Source organism: Ascaphus truei, unplaced genomic scaffold (assembly GCF_040206685.1).
Source record: "Ascaphus truei isolate aAscTru1 unplaced genomic scaffold, aAscTru1.hap1 HAP1_SCAFFOLD_2810, whole genome shotgun sequence".
NCBI classification, from domain to species: Eukaryota; Metazoa; Chordata; class Amphibia; order Anura; family Ascaphidae; genus Ascaphus; species Ascaphus truei.
Genome location: NW_027455762.1, coordinates 8,368 through 25,933, shown reverse-complemented (window position 1 = coordinate 25,933; position 17,566 = coordinate 8,368). Strand labels below are relative to the sequence as shown.

Sequence of the window (17,566 nt, the reverse complement as noted above, 5' to 3'; positions counted from 1 at the left end):
ACACGGGGAGAGGAGGAGGTGCGCGCGGGTGTGGAGGCTGATGTTCGGGGAGGAAGAGGCGGAGGCTCCGGGACCGGCGGGTATGTGAGCCCCACCCCCCGGGTTATACATGCTGCTAATGTACACCCCCCCCCTACTGTGTGTGTGTGTGTCCGTGTGTCCGTGTGTCCGTGTGTCCCTGTGTGTCCTTTGGCCCGTCACTCCGCCTCAGGCCAATGAGAGGTGTGCGGGGGGTGGCCCAAGGGACCAATGAGATTTCCCCTAGGGACACCGGACATCCAGGCAGGCAGGCAGGCATACAGTGCTTTCACTAATATAGTATAAGATTCAGAAGGGCTGCAATGTGCAGTCTTGGTATTTTTAATATGCATTGACATCGGGACATGGTTTTAAATGTATTATTGGGAGGCGAGGCATTGCAATTATTAACTGCTTGGATTACAATTGTGAACCGCCCCATTATAACTAACAGATGCACAGGTTGATGTATGTTAAGGATTCACACTTACCTGACGGATAAAACTCGGACTGTGGCAATGTGTGTTGCTGGATATAAGGCTGTCTTACTATACGTAGGTAGTTTTTGAACACTGCACGCATTGACTACACATACTGATAATATACAGTACACGAGATTCTTACTGCATCAACTTGGTCTGGATCAAACTAACAGCTGTCCTATTTTGCCACACAGATATTTGCCAATAACAATCAGAGAGCTGGGTAGATGCAACTTAGTTCCTCTTTTTCTAATGTTACCAAGTTGTGTCTGACTTAGCTACCAATGTATCGGCTTACTTTACAAAGTGTGTCATTTATGTGTAATGACACTGTATGATACTGTGTATCTATGCTATTCTATACAGACTATTCTATTGATGTGTATTTGACCTGTGGTAGAGTTTTAATGCACATACTTGTTGCTAACATATCAGGATAAGTATATCTGTGCTCTCTTTTGGCAATAACTACCTTGGTGGCAGGTGTGACCAAGAGACTGGTTGCCAGTCATCTGCTTATATTAAGATGAAGCAATAGATTAATAATACCAGTCTGTAGCACTATAGTGCATGCTATTCTGAGAAGTATGTTGCTATAGACACGTCTCTTTTGTATACACTAGAAGTGGAATATCAGTTTAAAGGATTAACTATTGTATCTCCACGGACCGTATACATCCATGAGGTGTCAAAGGATGTGAGATTTTCTATGTCCAAATAGGAGTTTAAATATACCTTAGTATTTACTTACAATTGATAAGGATACTTCATATACTAGTGTTGTATTGTGGACAGATTATATATCCATAATTACCAGGATATTTATAAGAGTTTACTAACACATGCAGCCTCTCATTTGGGGAATTTTTAAAGCACTGTAAATAATATTCACGAGTTGCTGACGTCATATGTTTAATAAAACTTTATTATTTTTTTCTTGAACATTAGTTGTACATAAGAGGATATTTATATCACAACATTAGTTCTCTTATACAAGATATTAGAATCTGATGGGTTACTAAGATCATCATATCTACATATGTACTTTGAGTGCAAGTAAGAGGGATTCTTGTATGGGGTTATTCTTACTCCATTAATTGTTGGTTCAAGGATGAAGACCATCCTCGTCCTGCTCATCTTTAATGGGCACCGACAGTAAAATAAAATTACTGACCTGTAACCCCTTAATTACCTTAGTGGTTATTAACCGCTGTGTTAATTAAGGGGTCAACCCCCCCTCCTGCTACGCACCCGAGAGGACTAACCACCCTCCCCATGTCAACTACCCACACCCCCTCCACTCATTGTTACAATGGTAAACCAGACCTACAATTCGGGCATAGATTTCCATAATGGCAATGAATGCTGTTATGGAACCTCAGATGCAGGCTGATTATCGATAACTGGAGTCCAGGTTCTTTGAAAGAGTAAGTTTAGTGATACTTACAATACAAACATATGCAGGGAGAATCAATGTGTCATGCAAGACTTTAGGCTGATTCTGAAGAAAGGCACTCTTTGTTCAGTTTTTATACAGTTTGATATACATCACATGTTACATTAATAAGCAGATTACAAAAACTGACTTGTCATTCCTTAGCAATTCTATATTAAAAGGCTGACTTGACTTTTCTCAACAATTCTATATCTGTTTTTATCTTGTAAAAACAGACCACAACAGAATACAGTCTATCACATACTCTGGAAGAATGACCAACCCTGTTGTTGATTGTAAAACTGTCTAGTGACAGTTTTTTTTTAAATGAGAGCAGAACCATTAGTCATCTGGACATACATACATACACATTTAACCCATTCACCACATGTAGTTATTACATTACAAGCAAATCTGGCCCCCTCTATCAACAAAAAGACCCTTTTAGTCCAGAATTCCATATCAACGGACAACCTAAAAATGAAAAGAACCACAAAATAAAATACATTACATTTAAAAACAAAACAAAAAAAAAACCTTTGCTAATAAACCAATTTTCACGCACACTGTACATCTGAGAGGTTTCCCCACTGTGTGAATCATCTGGTGTCTGGAGAGGGCATCTTACCAATGAATTGCTTCTCACACTCACACAGAGGAGACATTATTCACGTGTTCAATCATCTGGTGTTTGAGGAGATAGTCCTTCCGTGAAAAGGTTTCCCCGCACTCCGTACATCTGAAAGGTTTCTCCCCTGTATGAATCCTCTGGTGGATGGAGTGGCTGCTCTTATCACTGAATTCTTTATCACACTCTGTACATGTGGAAGGTTTCTCCCCTGTGTGAATCCTCTGGTGTATGAGGAGGCTGCTCTTAAAACTGAATTGTTTCTCACACTCTGTACATGTGTAAGGTTTCTCCCCTGTGTGAATCATCTGGTGTGTGAGTAGATGGTCCTTCTTTGAAAACCTTTTTGTACACTCTGTACATGTGTAAGGTTTCACCCCTGTATGAATCATCTGGTGTCTGAGGAGGCATTTCTCATCACTGAATTGTTTCTCACACTCTGTACATGTGTAAGGTTTCTCCCCTGTATGAATCATCTGGTGTGTGAGGAGGCTCTTCTCATCACGGAATTGTTTCTCACACTCTGTACATGTGTAAGGTTTCACCCCTGTATGAATCATCTGGTGTCTGAGGAGGCGTTTCTCATCACGGAATTGTTTCTCACACTCTGTACATATGTGAGGTTTCTCCCCTGAGTGAATCCTCTGGTGTGTGACGAGACTGTCCTTTCGTGAAAAGCTTTTCCCACACTCTGAACATGTGTAAGGTTCCTCCCCTGTATGAATAATCTGGTGTCTGAGGAGGTTTCTCTCATCACAGAATTTTTTCTCACACTCTGAACATGTGTAAGGTTTCTCCCCTGTATGAATTATCTGGTGTCTGAGGAGGCCTTTCTTATCACTGAATTGTTTCTCACACTCTGTACATGTGTAAGGTTTCTCCCCTGTGTGAATCCTCTGGTGTTTGAGGAGGCTGCTCTTATCACTGAATTGTTTCTCACAATCTGTACATGTGTAAGGTTTCTCCCCTGTGTGAATCCTCTGGTGTGTGACGAGATGGCCCTTCTGTAAAAAGCTTTTCCCACACTCTGAACATGTGTAAGGTTTCCTCCCTGTGTGAATCCTCTGGTGTGATAGTAGTTTCCCCTTCAGTGAAAAATGTTTTCCACAGTCGTTACAAGTAAAGGTTGTTTGCTAGTGTGGACACATAGGTGTGTAATCAAGTCCCTATTAAGTGAGAAGTTTTCCCCACACTTACACACAAAAAGCTGAGCACTGCAGCTCCTTCTTGAATCTTTCCGGTATCTTTTGCTTGTCCCATACTTGGAGTCAGTCTGTGCTGTGAGCTGTACAAGGCCTGTAAATTCATCATCATGTGGCACTGGTTCCTTGCACATGCCCAACATGTGGTAGGAATCATTGTTTTTTGGCACTTCAGGGGCGCAGGAAGTGAATGAGCTTCTGGACATATCAGCGCTCCAGTTCTGCTCCTCGTTTAGGCAGTTCTCTAACAAAAGTAAAGAAAAAAGACAGAACTCAAATGTTTTCAATCTGTAAAGCAAATTATGAATAAAAAATACTTTGCAGAATTTACTTGATCACTACTTAATTAACAAAATGTTCTGTTTACTCTATACCCATGGCTTTAAAATTGTGGCCGCTGGATATACAAAAAAAACAATGACTTAGGTGGCGGACCTCAAAGACCCGCAATACAGTATGTACCTGGCAGCTAACACAGTGAATTACTTTTAATACATATTATATCTATTCATTACTGTAATGATTATATATGTGTACCTTCACAGCCTCCAAATCGGAATTATCATTGAAATTTTCTATGAGATGTAAAGTTAAGGAAACCCTGGTCTGTCTTACTAGTGAGTTAATGATATTAATCCAACCAGATAGAAATATATAGTGTAAAGAAAGGTGAGAGAAGTATACATAGACACCTAAACTCACCTCAATTGCTCCATTTTATGTCTTACATACATAGTGAATAAGGTAGAAAAAAGACATGTTCAACCTATGCTAAATTTAGACAACAGATACTTTATCCTATATTTATATTTACCATATATATTTATCCAGTGGAAGGCAAACAAAATCCCAAGTGAAATATCATAAGGGGGAAATAAACTCCTTTCTGACTCCAAATATGGCAATTAGATTTCTCCCTGGATCAACATCCTTCCCACGTTTACTTATTTGGTTTATCACTGTATACCTTTCCTTTCTAAAAAGATAAAGAAAGAGAAGATGATCGATATCAGCGCTGCTCCTTGGGATGACAGACTCACCAGGTAGGTAATAAAATCAATTTATTAAGTCTACATAAAACAGATACTAGAACATGACAAAAAAGACCTCCTTCCACATGTTTCGGGCGAGTTTCTGGATCGTGGTCGCGCAGGAAGTCCGTCATTACCCTTTCAGGTATCACAAGACCAGGAGACACAGAGGGGACGGACTCTCGTGAGCTGTGTGAGCTCCATCCGTGGGCTGCTGCAATTGCGGCCACTAGCCCCACATGGGAAGCGGGTCTGCAAGTGGCCCTTACCCCGCATCTTCAAAAGGTCTTTTTTTCCTGCTCCGCACTTATATCTTATTTGGCTACTAGCTGTGGGGGTCAACCATGAGTGGATAGACGGTCCCTTTGGATATCTTTCTTAAAAGATGTCCAACTTTATTTTTTTTTTTTAAAGATATTTAAACAGGCTCCATGGGTAATGAATTCCACATTTTAACAGCCCTTATTGTAAAGAACCCTATCCATGGTTGCTGGTGAAATCTCTTTCCTCCAACCTTAAGGGATGGCCCTGAGTCCTTTGTACTGCCCTTGGGATGAATAGTTAATTTGAAAGCCCCTTGTATTGTCATTGTCACCAAATATATTTGTATATAGTTATCATATTCCCTCTTAGATGCCTCTTTTCTAATGTAAATAAATCTAATTTAGCTAGCCTCTTCTCATGTCAGATTATCCATCTCCTTTATTCATTTGATGCATCTTCTCTGCACTTTTTCAAGTTTCATAATGTCTTTTTTATAAGAGTGGTGCACAAAACGGTACTCCATATTCAAGGTGTGATCTTACTAATGCTATATAGAGGGGCACAATTATGCTTACTGCTTGTCACGGTAAGACCCGCTTATTACCACTTTTAATTACCGGGATCATTGATTGAGCAAGCAGAGAGATAAAAATAAATTGCTTTTATTCACCTAATGAACGCACACAACTATGTTACACAAAAATACAGTAAAAAGACACACTTACTTTGGAAAACTGGGATAACAAAACTAATCTTTCCTAATTGCAAACACACAGCAAAATATTCCAGGCCACTTCTCCAATGGGACTGAATCTCAGGTGAATCACACAAGATGGAATGGATGAAACTCTTAGATGGAACTCTTAGAACACTTAGAACCGAAAAATCTGACCTGTGTCAGAGCTTTTCAAACCTCTGGTATCCAGGTCCCAGAAAACCTGCAGCCCAATCAAAAAACCTTAGCAACCGCATAACGACCAATCTAAAACACTCATACAGGGTTTTCCACCCCTGAGCCTTTTCCCCGGGCAGGTGAAATAGCCCCCTCTGCCCCTTCGCCCCCCCCCCCCCCACGGTGCGAGGCTCCACAGCGGCTGGCTGTTTAGCAAAGGGTGTTAGGTTGTCTTGTTTCATGCCAGGATATGGGTGCCCTATAATAATTGCAGGGCCCATCTGGCCTCACACCTAGGAATCTCTGAGCCCTTTCAAGTATGGCCCCTGGACAGACACACCGGAGACGAGCCTAGTAACCATCTGTGCCTTCCAGAGTCTATAACTTAGAAAGCCCTACAAATCCCTAGCCTCATTCCTGGCACACATTAGAAACATACTCTTTAACACTGCAAGTCTGCTCAGCTTCATAACCTTAGCGTGAGCACCTTCCTGAACCCCTACTCTAGGCTCAGGATACCTGGGCATGTACAGTATGGGGGTACCTCTGCTATACTGGGGAGTCCCATGCTATACTAAGGACTCTGTGTATACCTGCAGATATCTTTTAACCCCTTCATACCCATTTACCTTGTCTGGAAGATGCTGCAGCAGGGACTCTGGCAGTGAGTCGTAAGAGCGTTTTCAGGGTACAAGGTTGGCGGAGTAATGCGCTTAGCAGTATCAGAGGATATCACTCAATCTCCGTATACAACTGTTGGGGTATCCCATAACCCGGAACCCCGCTACATAGCCGCATTCTGCAAAGACTTTCTCCGCCAAACCCACCCTGAAACTTACAGCCTAGAAATCTCCCGATCCCAGCATCCCCGGAGAGGAAATAAAATCACATCATTCTTTAATGTCGCAAAATCAGTATACAGTTGCAGTAATACATTTTTGACATCTGGGTCCTAGAGCTGACACTCTAAGACCCTAACACACGGGTCAAGGTTAACCAAGTGGGCCTGAACTTTATTACAAGCCCAGTTAACCTCTTCACCACCACACTACCCTTCCATCAATTCCCTGTTTACAGCTAGATAAGATCCTGCTTGCCTTTGCAGCTACAAATAAGATAAACCATAAAAAGTATAACAAGAGTATGGAGAATGTGAAAGAGAAAAGGTTGATCCACAGTATCAAATGCTGCAGAGAGGTTGAGTAATATGAGCAGTGTCTTTGGCAGCATGGAGGTCATTAGTTATTGTAGTGAGGGCTGTTTCAGTGGAGTGAGCAGTGTGGAAGCCAGATGGTAGAGGGTCTAGGAAAAAATTGGTGGTGAGAAAATGGAGCAACCGAGAGAATACAAGACTGTAATAGGGGAGTAATCCCTGTTCAAGTAATGTGCCTTTAATCTAGCAGTGTGGTGGTTAACTGCTGGTTGTCAATTAATAAACACCACCTGCCTGATTTAGATTGCTTACAAAAGCCTGTCTTGTGAGACAGGAAATGAGACTCCTTAGCTCATACCTGAGCTGAACTTTGGAGAGAGAGGAGAGATTGTCTTTACTCTCACAACCTGTCTTGAGCTCTGCCAGAAGACACAGCATAGCTGCTTTCAAGACACAGGGAAAACTTCTAAACCTGAATGCTGACACACCCTGAGGGAAGGGAGCTGAACCAGGAACAGAGAAGATTTTCCCTCCAAGGAACAGATAAGACTTTCATTCTTAAGAGACTTCGTATATCTGCTTATTTCATGCTATATGTTTTGGGGCTGGGAGACATGCTTATTTAGGGGAGTTGTGAACTGCATAGTGTTTCACTAGAAATACTCACAAATGAATAGAAGCTTTGTTTACCCCTTGTTTGGATGGTTTCCTGATGTTGAGGAAACAGGCGCAATAAAAAGCCTTCTTTAATTTCACAATAATCAGTCTCTCTTGCATACCTCTGTGAACGTCCGTCTACATATGGTGTCCGAAGTGGGACGAGAGGTGTCTTTGAAGTTAAAAAGGACCGGAGATTTTTTATGTGAAATTTTTTTTAATGCTTTTTGCCTACAGTCTGAGCAACTTAAAAAAAAAAAAAAAAAAAATCTCATGCAGCAGAGACCAGAGTTAAAGTGATACACACCACTGAAACTTACACCGCACTGAAACTTACAAAACCACAGATGGACTCTTTTCCCCAATCCCAAGAGGAGAGAGACTGCTGAAGCAGCTAAACCTTATTTGCCTATCACAAAGTGTAATATGGTCATTGAAATAGGGGTTTTGCCTTCCAGCCAAAGTTAGGGTTCAAGAAGTGAGTCAGCCCTTAAAAAGGGATAGGTGTTTGTTGTTTTCAAAAGTTTTGCTGAAGCAGTGAATACAGATGGTGACCCACGAGTGGTACTGTTTTTGCAAATAAAGGTTGCCACACCGCATAGGGCTACCAACTGTGAATGGTGTATATGCAGAAAAGTGTGAAAATTGATACAAGACTGTGCTGAAGCAGGGGAATTTTTAGCAAACAAATGCTGAGTGTAAAATTGCCCTATAGGGGGAAAAGGGATTGCTGAACTGTGTAAAAGGTATTTCAAGGCCAATTGCTGAGTGTTGAGTTACCCTGCCGGGAGTGAAAGAAATATTCCACTGCAAAGAATGTTTTTTTTCTGCAAGTAAAAAAAAAGTCTGCCTATATATATCTTGGGAGCAAAACAGACACCGAAAGTGTGAAGTGTGAATGCCATAATACCCAAAGATGAGACTGGAAATTACTGAACTCAAGCAGAAAACCAAATTCTGTTGCTGAAGCGGAGGGATTTCACCTAGCAAGTAAATGGTGTAAAGCAAACAGAAGTTTTTACCTAGCAACTACACATTCAGCATACCTAATGAGAGATTACACCTAGAAAGTAAATGGTGTAAAGCAAATAGACTTTTTTTTACCTAGCAACTGCACATCTTGTATACCTGATGAGAGAAAATGCATGCACAGTACTGTTGATATTGAAAACTTATCCAAGAAAGAAAAATTCTACAGAGATGCCTGTGAGAGCTACGACCTCTACACGCAAAATATGCCCACCTGTAGGACTACCACAATCGGGGGTTCTAGCAAATACAGTGGCAACAGCTGCAATAGCGCCTCCTGAGGTCAGGAAGAAAATTACACCTGATAGCCTAAAAATGGAGGACAAGATGCAGTGTTCCTGTAATGAACCCTACCCCACGGAAGAGTGGCCCTTCCAGTCCAATAAAGAGGAAGACATCTCTTACGGGGAACCCGAACCGAGTCACACCCACAAAACACCCCAAGAATGGTGGGGGTGCCTGAACTCGGCACGAACAGAAAAGACCGCTCCCTTTGATGACGAATATGATCAGCAGGAGACAGAGTGGGAGCAGTGGCTCACCGAATATTTCCGTCAGCTTTTACAGTTGCAAGAAAAGCCGGGTGGATCCAGTGATGCTGCTAAAATTTCAAATAAAGGAGACCCCAGTATTCCTGATGGGACGGAGTCATCCAAAACAAAAAGGCGGAAAAACAAAAGCGGTTCTTTACTTACCGTGGAAGGAACAGACACGTACGCAGATCCTGTGGAGGAAAAGGGGGACCGAGTTGCCCTGCAGCCTAGAGAAAATGGAGAATTCGTCCCGAGGATAACCGAATATCCAGAGGGCCCAAGGCAGAAATCGTGTACCCCAAAGAAGTGTCTGTCCGGTGCCAACAGTGAGGAACCCTCAACCAGTCATCCCAGGGAAGCGGAGCCGGAACCAGTGAGTGACGATCCCTTGACCAGCCCTGAAGACGCCCTGAAAATTGCCAGGCGTGACTGTGATCTACTTCGAGAACAATTGAAACTTGAGAGAGCAGATAATGCTGAGTTACAGATGACGGTGCTCGCAATGTACTCTGAATCTGTGACAGAATTGGACGATCTCAAGACTGAGCTAGATACTGCAAATGCTACAATTTCCGCCATGGATGAAAAGCAGAGCCAATCTGATAAAATGGTGGCTACGCTAAAGCAGAAGTATGAGGAGGCACTGAAGCAGATGACAGTCTTCCAGCAAGAGGTTCACACTCTTCGCATAGAGCTGAATGCCTCACAACAGGAGGTCAACAGTGTCCGGATAGAGGTGGACGTATCTCAGAAAGAGGTTCAGACACTCCGTAGAGCACTGGATGCCTCACATCATGAGACCAACAGCTGCTGCACAGACCTGGAAGTTTCCAGAAAGGAACTACACAGTCTCACTGAGGAGCTGGACATTTCTAAAGAAACGATTGCCAATCTTAATACAAATCTCCAAGTCTCCCAGAAGGAGCTTCAGACCCTCAACCTAGAGAAGGATGTCACAAGCCAGGAGACTGTCTGTCTCAAAGCAGATGTGCGTAAATGGAAGGAGGACTGCAAAGAGGCCCTGAATAGTACAGAGACTGAAAAAGGAGAACATTTAAGATTACAAAGAAAAAACGTAAAACTCAAAGAAGAAAATTTTAATTTGACAAACGACGTCAAGGAAAAAAATGAAAAGCTGCACGAGCTTAAAGAAATAAATAGACTTTTGGAAGATGAGAAGTTTGAAGCAGAGCACCGACTGCAGAACCAACTGCAAGGTCTGCGTACGCACCTCGAGAAGGCCGAGGAGAAGCAGCGAACTCTGCAGGATGACAATATGCAGGCTGTTAAAGAAATCCAAGTGCTGCAGGAACGTCTGATGACCCAGTATGACCCGCAAAGCAGCATGAGAAACTGAAGGCTACCCTGAGCATCACCAAAGCAACGCTAAAAGCCAAACTTAGAACCCAGGTGACGCGGCACAAAAGGGAGCACAGGAAGGTCCAGAAACTGAAACAAGTAACTGTGGCCCCAGCAAAGAAGTTCATAGTGCTTCACAATGCAATAAAAATGTGGAAGCAAGCTCAGAGAAAGCAAAGCATGCAGATAAATTCCCTGAGAAGAGACTTGCAAGACGCACTCAAAAAACAGGGATCTCTCGCGGATGAGATTTCAGTCCTACAAGGACAGGTATTGACCCTGACTAAGCGTCAGTATCCCACAGCCTCAAAAACCCATGAAGACAAGGGTACAGTGAGAGCTGGGAATACCGCTCATCTGAAAGACAAGGTTGCAAAATTTGAACCACCTAAACAAGCACTAGCAAAACCTTCAGCCGCCCAGCAGGCAACAAAAGAAGGTACACGTGCTGAATTAAAACCAGAAGAATCCTTAGCTGATGAAGCTGAAAAGATGGGACATTCTCTGGAAGTGGGTGTGGAATTGCAACTTAATCTCAAAGAGGCTGAACTAGCAACCCCATTGCGTGGGAAAAGGGCAGAGAGACAGCTTCAAGAGCGGAAAACTCAAAGGGCTGTTTTTAAACGCTCTGCAACTGCTGCCATACAGTATGCCTACAATAAGACGAGCACCCGACGCGAGGGAAATCTCATGACCGCGCACGTAGAAAAAAGACTATACTTGGAAAAAGTCCTCCTCGAGCGACTGAGGGGTGCTGATCTCAAGCACCTTCGGGAGAAGACACGAATAAACTGGAGAAAGGGCTCCAATCCCAGCAGGACTGAGGGTTTCCTTCCTCCATCCACTCTCATTCAAGTCACTGAGATAACTAGAATGAGAGTGGAAGGATGGGCTTTGGCCGTGGCAAGCCCGAGCTTCCCACAAACAGGGGAGGTATGTAACAGGGGAGTAATCCCTGTTCAAGTAATGTGCCTTTAATCTAGCATTGTGGTGGTTAACTGTTGGTAGTCAATTAATAAACACCACCTGCCTGATTTAGATTGCTTACAAAAGCCTGTCTTGTGAGACAGGAAATGAGACTCCTTAGCTCATACCTGAGCTGAACTTTGGAGAGAGAGGAGAGATTGTCTTTACTCTCACAACCTGTCTTGAGCTCTGCCAGAAGACACAGCATAGTTGCTTTCAAGATACAGGGAAAACTTCTAAACCTGAATGCTGACACACCCTGAGGGAAGGGAGCTGAACCAGGAACAGAGAAGATTTTCCCTCCAAGGAACAGATAAGACTGACATTCTTAAGAGACTTCGTATATCTGCTTATTTCATGCTATATGTTTTGGGGCTGGCATACATGCTTATTTAGGGGAGTTGTGAACTGCATAGTGTTTCACTAGAAATACTCCCAAATGAATAGAAGCTTTGTTTACCCTTTGTTTGGATGGTTTCCTGATGTTGAGGGAACAGGCGCAATAAAAAGCCTTCTTTAATTTCACAATAATCAGTCTCTCTTGCATACCTCTGTGAACGTCCGTCTACAAAGACGTTCAATAAGTTTAGAGGCAAAAGGCAGGAGGGCTACAGGACAATAGTTAGAAAGACAGGTATGGTCACGTTTACTCTTTTTGAGTAATGGTATAACTGTTGCATATTTGAAGAAGGAGGGAAAGGTACCAGAGTAGAGGAAGGAATTAAAAAAGTGTGTTAGTGTAGGGATTTTAGTAGGAGCAAGAGGTATTAGGAGATGGGAGGGTATGGGGTCAAGTGGGAAAGTAGTAGAGGGAGAAGAGGAGATCAACAATGATACATCCTCCTCTTTGAAAGCGGGAAAAATCATGGAAGGCAGGAGGAGAGTTAAGAAGAGGTGTAGGATGGGAGGAGGATACAGAGGGAATGTCCTGATGTATGTATTGCACCTTTTCCTTGAAAAAGTCAGCAAAGTCCTTAAGTGAGATTGAGGAAGTAAAAGCAGGCAGCAGAGGATGGTCTGAGTAGGGAATCAAAGACAGAAAAGAGTCGGCATGGGTTAGACTTGTGCATGTTGATTAGTGAAGAAAAGTAGGTTTGTTTAGCCTGGGAGAGGGCACAGTTGAAACATACATTTGTAGTGGAGAAAGTCTGCGAGAGTGTGAGATTTCCTCTAGAGGCGATCAGAGTAACGAGTGCAGGAATGCAGCATGCGCTTGTGGGAATTTAGCCATGGTCTGGGGTTAGAAGGGTGAGAACGGCAGAGAGAAAGCATGGCATGTAGATCAAGAGAGGAGGATAGGGCAAAGTTGTAGTTCCTAACCAGGTTGTCAGGGTCTGGAGCAGAGCAGAGAGGAGAGGGAGGAGTGCAAAGTGGAATGAAACGCTGTTAGGTTAATAGAGTGCAGGTCACTGCAGAAACGACGGGTAGATGGAGGTGGAGAAGGTGAAAAGTGAGAGAGAGAAAATGAGAGGAGATGATGGTCAGAGATAGGAAAGAGGGAAATGGAGAAATCAGAGACGGAAATGTTTTTAGTGAAAACCAGGTCTAGGTAGTTGCTATCCTTCTGGGTGCTGGCTGCAGTCCACTGCAGAATGCCAAAAGAAGAGGTTAGAGAGAGAAAGCGGGAAGCCCGAGGGCGAGAGGGGTCATACATTTGGCAGTTGAAGTCCCCAAAGAGAAGAACAGGGGAGTCTGAGGAAAAAAGGAGAGCTAGGATACAAAGTGAGAGAGAAAGACAGAAGGGGGTGAGTAGAGGTAGGTGGGCAATAGATGACCACCACGTGGACAGGAACATGAGAAATTGCAAGAAGAAGGGATAACGCTCAGTGATCAGATATATGCATTTATGGAGGTAGTCCTAAAAACTAAACTGGGGTATAACCACCTATTTCTTTTGGGGGTTGACCTAGCAATACCATCTGTGATATTTCCAGGAGGTGATAGTCTTCTCCCCCAATTTGTACAGTGGGGAGGGAATACGCTTCATGATCAAAGCTAGTGATGATAATACAGATTGGATTACCAAAATAATCACTAAAATCAAAAGAAGAGAACCTTTTCTCAATGTATTTTGTATTACAAAAATAAAGGCATGATAGAATATATTTATATAGTTCCCTCAAATTCTTCTCACTGCTGAAAGTGCCGAGAAGGTGGCAACATGTCCAAGAAAGTGGGAAAAATACTTGCCTGCAAGTACAAGTAAATGAACGTGGCATGGCAAGTATGGCAAGTAAGGTCTCAATCGCAATATAAAATACACTAAAAAGAAACAGCTCTCATTCTCTGGAAGAACAAGGCATGGAGGAGAAGGTTAAACAAAAGCAGTCATTTAAACCTGAATCTGGTTATCTATAAAAAATGCCGGACACTCTCTAATGAAGCAGAATTGCAAGAACTGGAAGGCGAACTTGATAAGATGAAATGGGATATTGTTCGCATTAATGAAGCAAGTAGAAAAGATGAAAGCCTCATTGAATTAAAAAGTGTACACCTGTTATATTACAGAGGTTTCTTTTCTTGGGGTTGAGGAGGAGCGCCAGATGAACTCGTGATATGCAAAAAATAAAAATATATATATAGTGCAGATGGTAGATCACTGCTAAAAAGATAATCAATATAGGAAATGAACTCACAAAAATCGTATTGTATTACTGCATGTCAGAGATCCATCTCTCTCTGACTGGAGCCCTTTGTGTAGCTGGGGTCAGGATACCTCTCACTGGAGTGGATGATATGCAAGTAAAAGAAACCACAAATAGTGCATACTGTATGAACTATAAATATGTATTAGTCACAGATGTTAAGGAAACTCACATTTTCCATAAATAAGATGGGTGGTGGAGAGAACCGCCAATAGAAGGTTGGTGAAGTGTAAAGCTGCTGCCTGGTGCTTCACTTGCACCTCACAGTGTAGTTCCGCATCAGTCTCTGCCGTCGCGTCACTTCCGGTTTCGCGTCACGGGTGAGGGCGGGAAGCCGAAATGGGTCTGATGTCAGCAGTAGATTGCCAGTCCTTCAGTGCGCAAATTCTCTCCAAAAACTCTAACTCTACGCGTTTCGCACACTGCTTCGAGTTAGAGTTTTTGGAGAGAATTTGCGCACTGAAGGACTGGCAATCTACTGCTGACATCAGACCCATTTCGGCTTCCCGCCCTCACCCGTGACGAGAAACCGGAAGTGACGCGACGGCAGAGACTGATGCGGAACTACACTGTGAGGTGCAAGTGAATTCCCTCCGGGATGCACCCAAGCACAAATCGGTCTATTTCAGGACCTTCATATTAACACGGTAGCGGATCTGCTGGAGAATAACGAAGCTCTGTCCTTCCAGGAGCTCAAAAACAAATTAGCGACCCCCACTTCCCCATTTTTGCATTCTTACAGCTACGACACTTTCTCAGAGCTCTGTCCGCGTCCTCAAAATTCCCCCCCGTAACCAAATTTGAGTCCCTCTGTCAAGTGAGAGAATACCAGAAGGGGCTAATCACATCAATTTACAGTATAATCGAAAACTCCCTCCCCTCACCCACACATGCTTATATGCAAAAATGGTGTTTAGACCTGGGCGTACCAATAGATCTCGAGGAGTGGGAGGACATCTGGGAGGCAGCCCCCAAAACTTCAATTTGCTCGGTAACAAAAGAAAACATATACAAAATATTATTTCATTGGTACCTGACCCCGAGTAGATTGAGCCAGATCTTCCCCGGCACATCGGACCTGTGCTGGAGAGGATGTGGACAAAAAGGGGACATGGCCCACATTTGGTGGACATGCCCCGAAATCCAGAAATTCTGGACCAGAGTCCAGAGATTGCTGGACGAGACCCTGGGCCTGGAGGTCCCGCTGGACCCTCTGACATACGTGCTGGGCAGCCCAATGGAGGACATCCCGGCCCCCGAGGCCAGACTGATGTCAGCCATACTCACAGCCGCAAGATGCGTGGTTGCAGCAGCCTGGAAACAACTGAAAGCACCCTCAAGAAGGACAGTAGTAAATAGAATAAACCTAGTCATGAGCATGGAAAAACTAACAGCAATGCTCAAACAAAAAATGCCACAATTCCACAACACCTGGGAACCATGGATAGGCTTGGGAACCTCGCCACCAGACTAGACCCAAAAAAATAAAATAAATAACTCATCTCCCTCCACCTACCCCTAACACTGACAATAAGAGAGGAATACCCCAACACCTCCCCCCCCCCTCCTCCCCGAAACCTGCCCCCCCCACCCCATCTTATGTCGTTCCCATCTATCCCCCCCCAACCTGAGTCTCCCCCTACCCATCTCTTTCTTGACACAAACTGAGAAAATGCTTTATTGAGAATGTCTCCATAGAACACAATCAAGTCCAGTTATTCCCATACGATTGTTAAATACTGTACTGATTGTAACCCCTGAATGTAACAATATTTATCATCTGTCTCCAATAAAGGAAAAAAGATTGTTTAAAAAAAAAAAAAAAATAGTTATTTTAACCATTATCAGATCTCCAGACCATCTGCTTTGAGGCTTATTTCACGACAAGACTATTTTACTACAATGCGTAATACAATCATAAACACATTTGTATGAATTTGAGGGCATGCAATTTGGGGCCTTTCTGACCCACTGTCTCCATCTGGACAGTGGACTGTGAACGCTGTTCTACTTAATATACTTGCCTGGTTAGGAAATATGAACGTATAACTTCTATTTTTGCATGAGAAACATATCAGATTATACATAGAAAACCCTGTTTTTTATATTATTTGGTTTGTATAATCACAACATTTACAAATATCTATTTGTTATTCTTGCAAAGTGCAATCAGATTCAGGATATGCAGATTTAGCCACATCCCCTGATACTCTGCAGAATCCCCTAAAGAATGCCTTTTAGGGTACATTTAAAAACTTTACGTTTATTATAGTGTCAGGACAGCCATATCTAAAGTCCCCCCCCCCCCTTACAGAACCAGATGTCCTTATCTCTAGATACCATCAGTCTTATAAACCTAAGGCCTGGTTAGGGGTTTAACAGGCAATAAAAACAATTATTGTATTTTTAAGACAATTTGTGCCATATTGATTAAAATAGTTAATCATTTCTGCCATATTTATTACAACTCCCATAACTGCAAAATAACCAGATATCCCAATTTTCAGAACCAAAATTTCCAATTTTATCCAAAATTTCAGAACCATCGAAATATATACAATACTCACTTAACAAGTGCGGATCCATGCTGGTAGTGGGCAGTGCTCCTCTGTCCATGCTGGTTGTGGGCAGTGCTCCTCTGTCCATGCTGGTTGTGGGCAGTGCTCCTCTGTCCATGCTGGTAGTGGGAAGTGCTCCTCTGTCCGTGCAGGTAGTGTGCAGTGCTCCTCTGTCCATGCTGGTAGTGTGCAGTGCTCCTCTGTCCATGCTGGTAGTGGGCAGTGCTCCTCTGTCCGTGCTGGTAGTGGGCAGTGCTGCTCTGTCCGTGCTGGTAGTGGGAAGTTCTCCTCTGTCCATGCTGGTAGAGGGCAGTGCTGCTCTGAAGGTGCTGAGATAGGACGTTCCTTGAGTTATGTGTGTTGGATACCAGCTGTGTCTGTATGAAAGAGAAGAAACGTAATTAGTAGAATCTTCTTTTCTTGGAAAAATATAAAGAATTTTGTAAAAGCTTTAAACCTAAGATTATTAACACAAAACAACTCCAAAAAGAGTCAGTGAAGACAGGACACCAAAACGCACATCTGATCCATCCTCAAACAGGAACTAATTTCAAACACTTAATGGTTCAGGATTATGTTATAACACAACCATCTAATATACAAAACCACAGTAGAGTCAGATCAAGAGCTATAAGAATAGCAACGCCCTCTTAGTGCAACATAGTAACAAACAGTACAGTGCTATAGTGTGAACAAAAAAAGCATGTGGCGGTC

General features: G+C 43.0%; 1 protein-coding gene across 1 annotated transcript; it reads right to left on the bottom strand.

The window, feature by feature from the left end:
* Positions 1 to 1,438: 1,438 nt before the first annotated feature.
* Positions 1,439 to 17,225, bottom strand: LOC142481765 (uncharacterized). Its single transcript, XM_075582966.1, is given in 3 exon segments — positions 1,439 to 3,686; positions 3,689 to 4,009; positions 16,862 to 17,225. Coding segments are annotated over 3 exon segments (1,713 nt in total). The 5' UTR covers positions 17,151 to 17,225; the 3' UTR covers positions 1,439 to 2,583.
* Between the last annotated feature and the right edge of the window lie 341 nt (positions 17,226 to 17,566).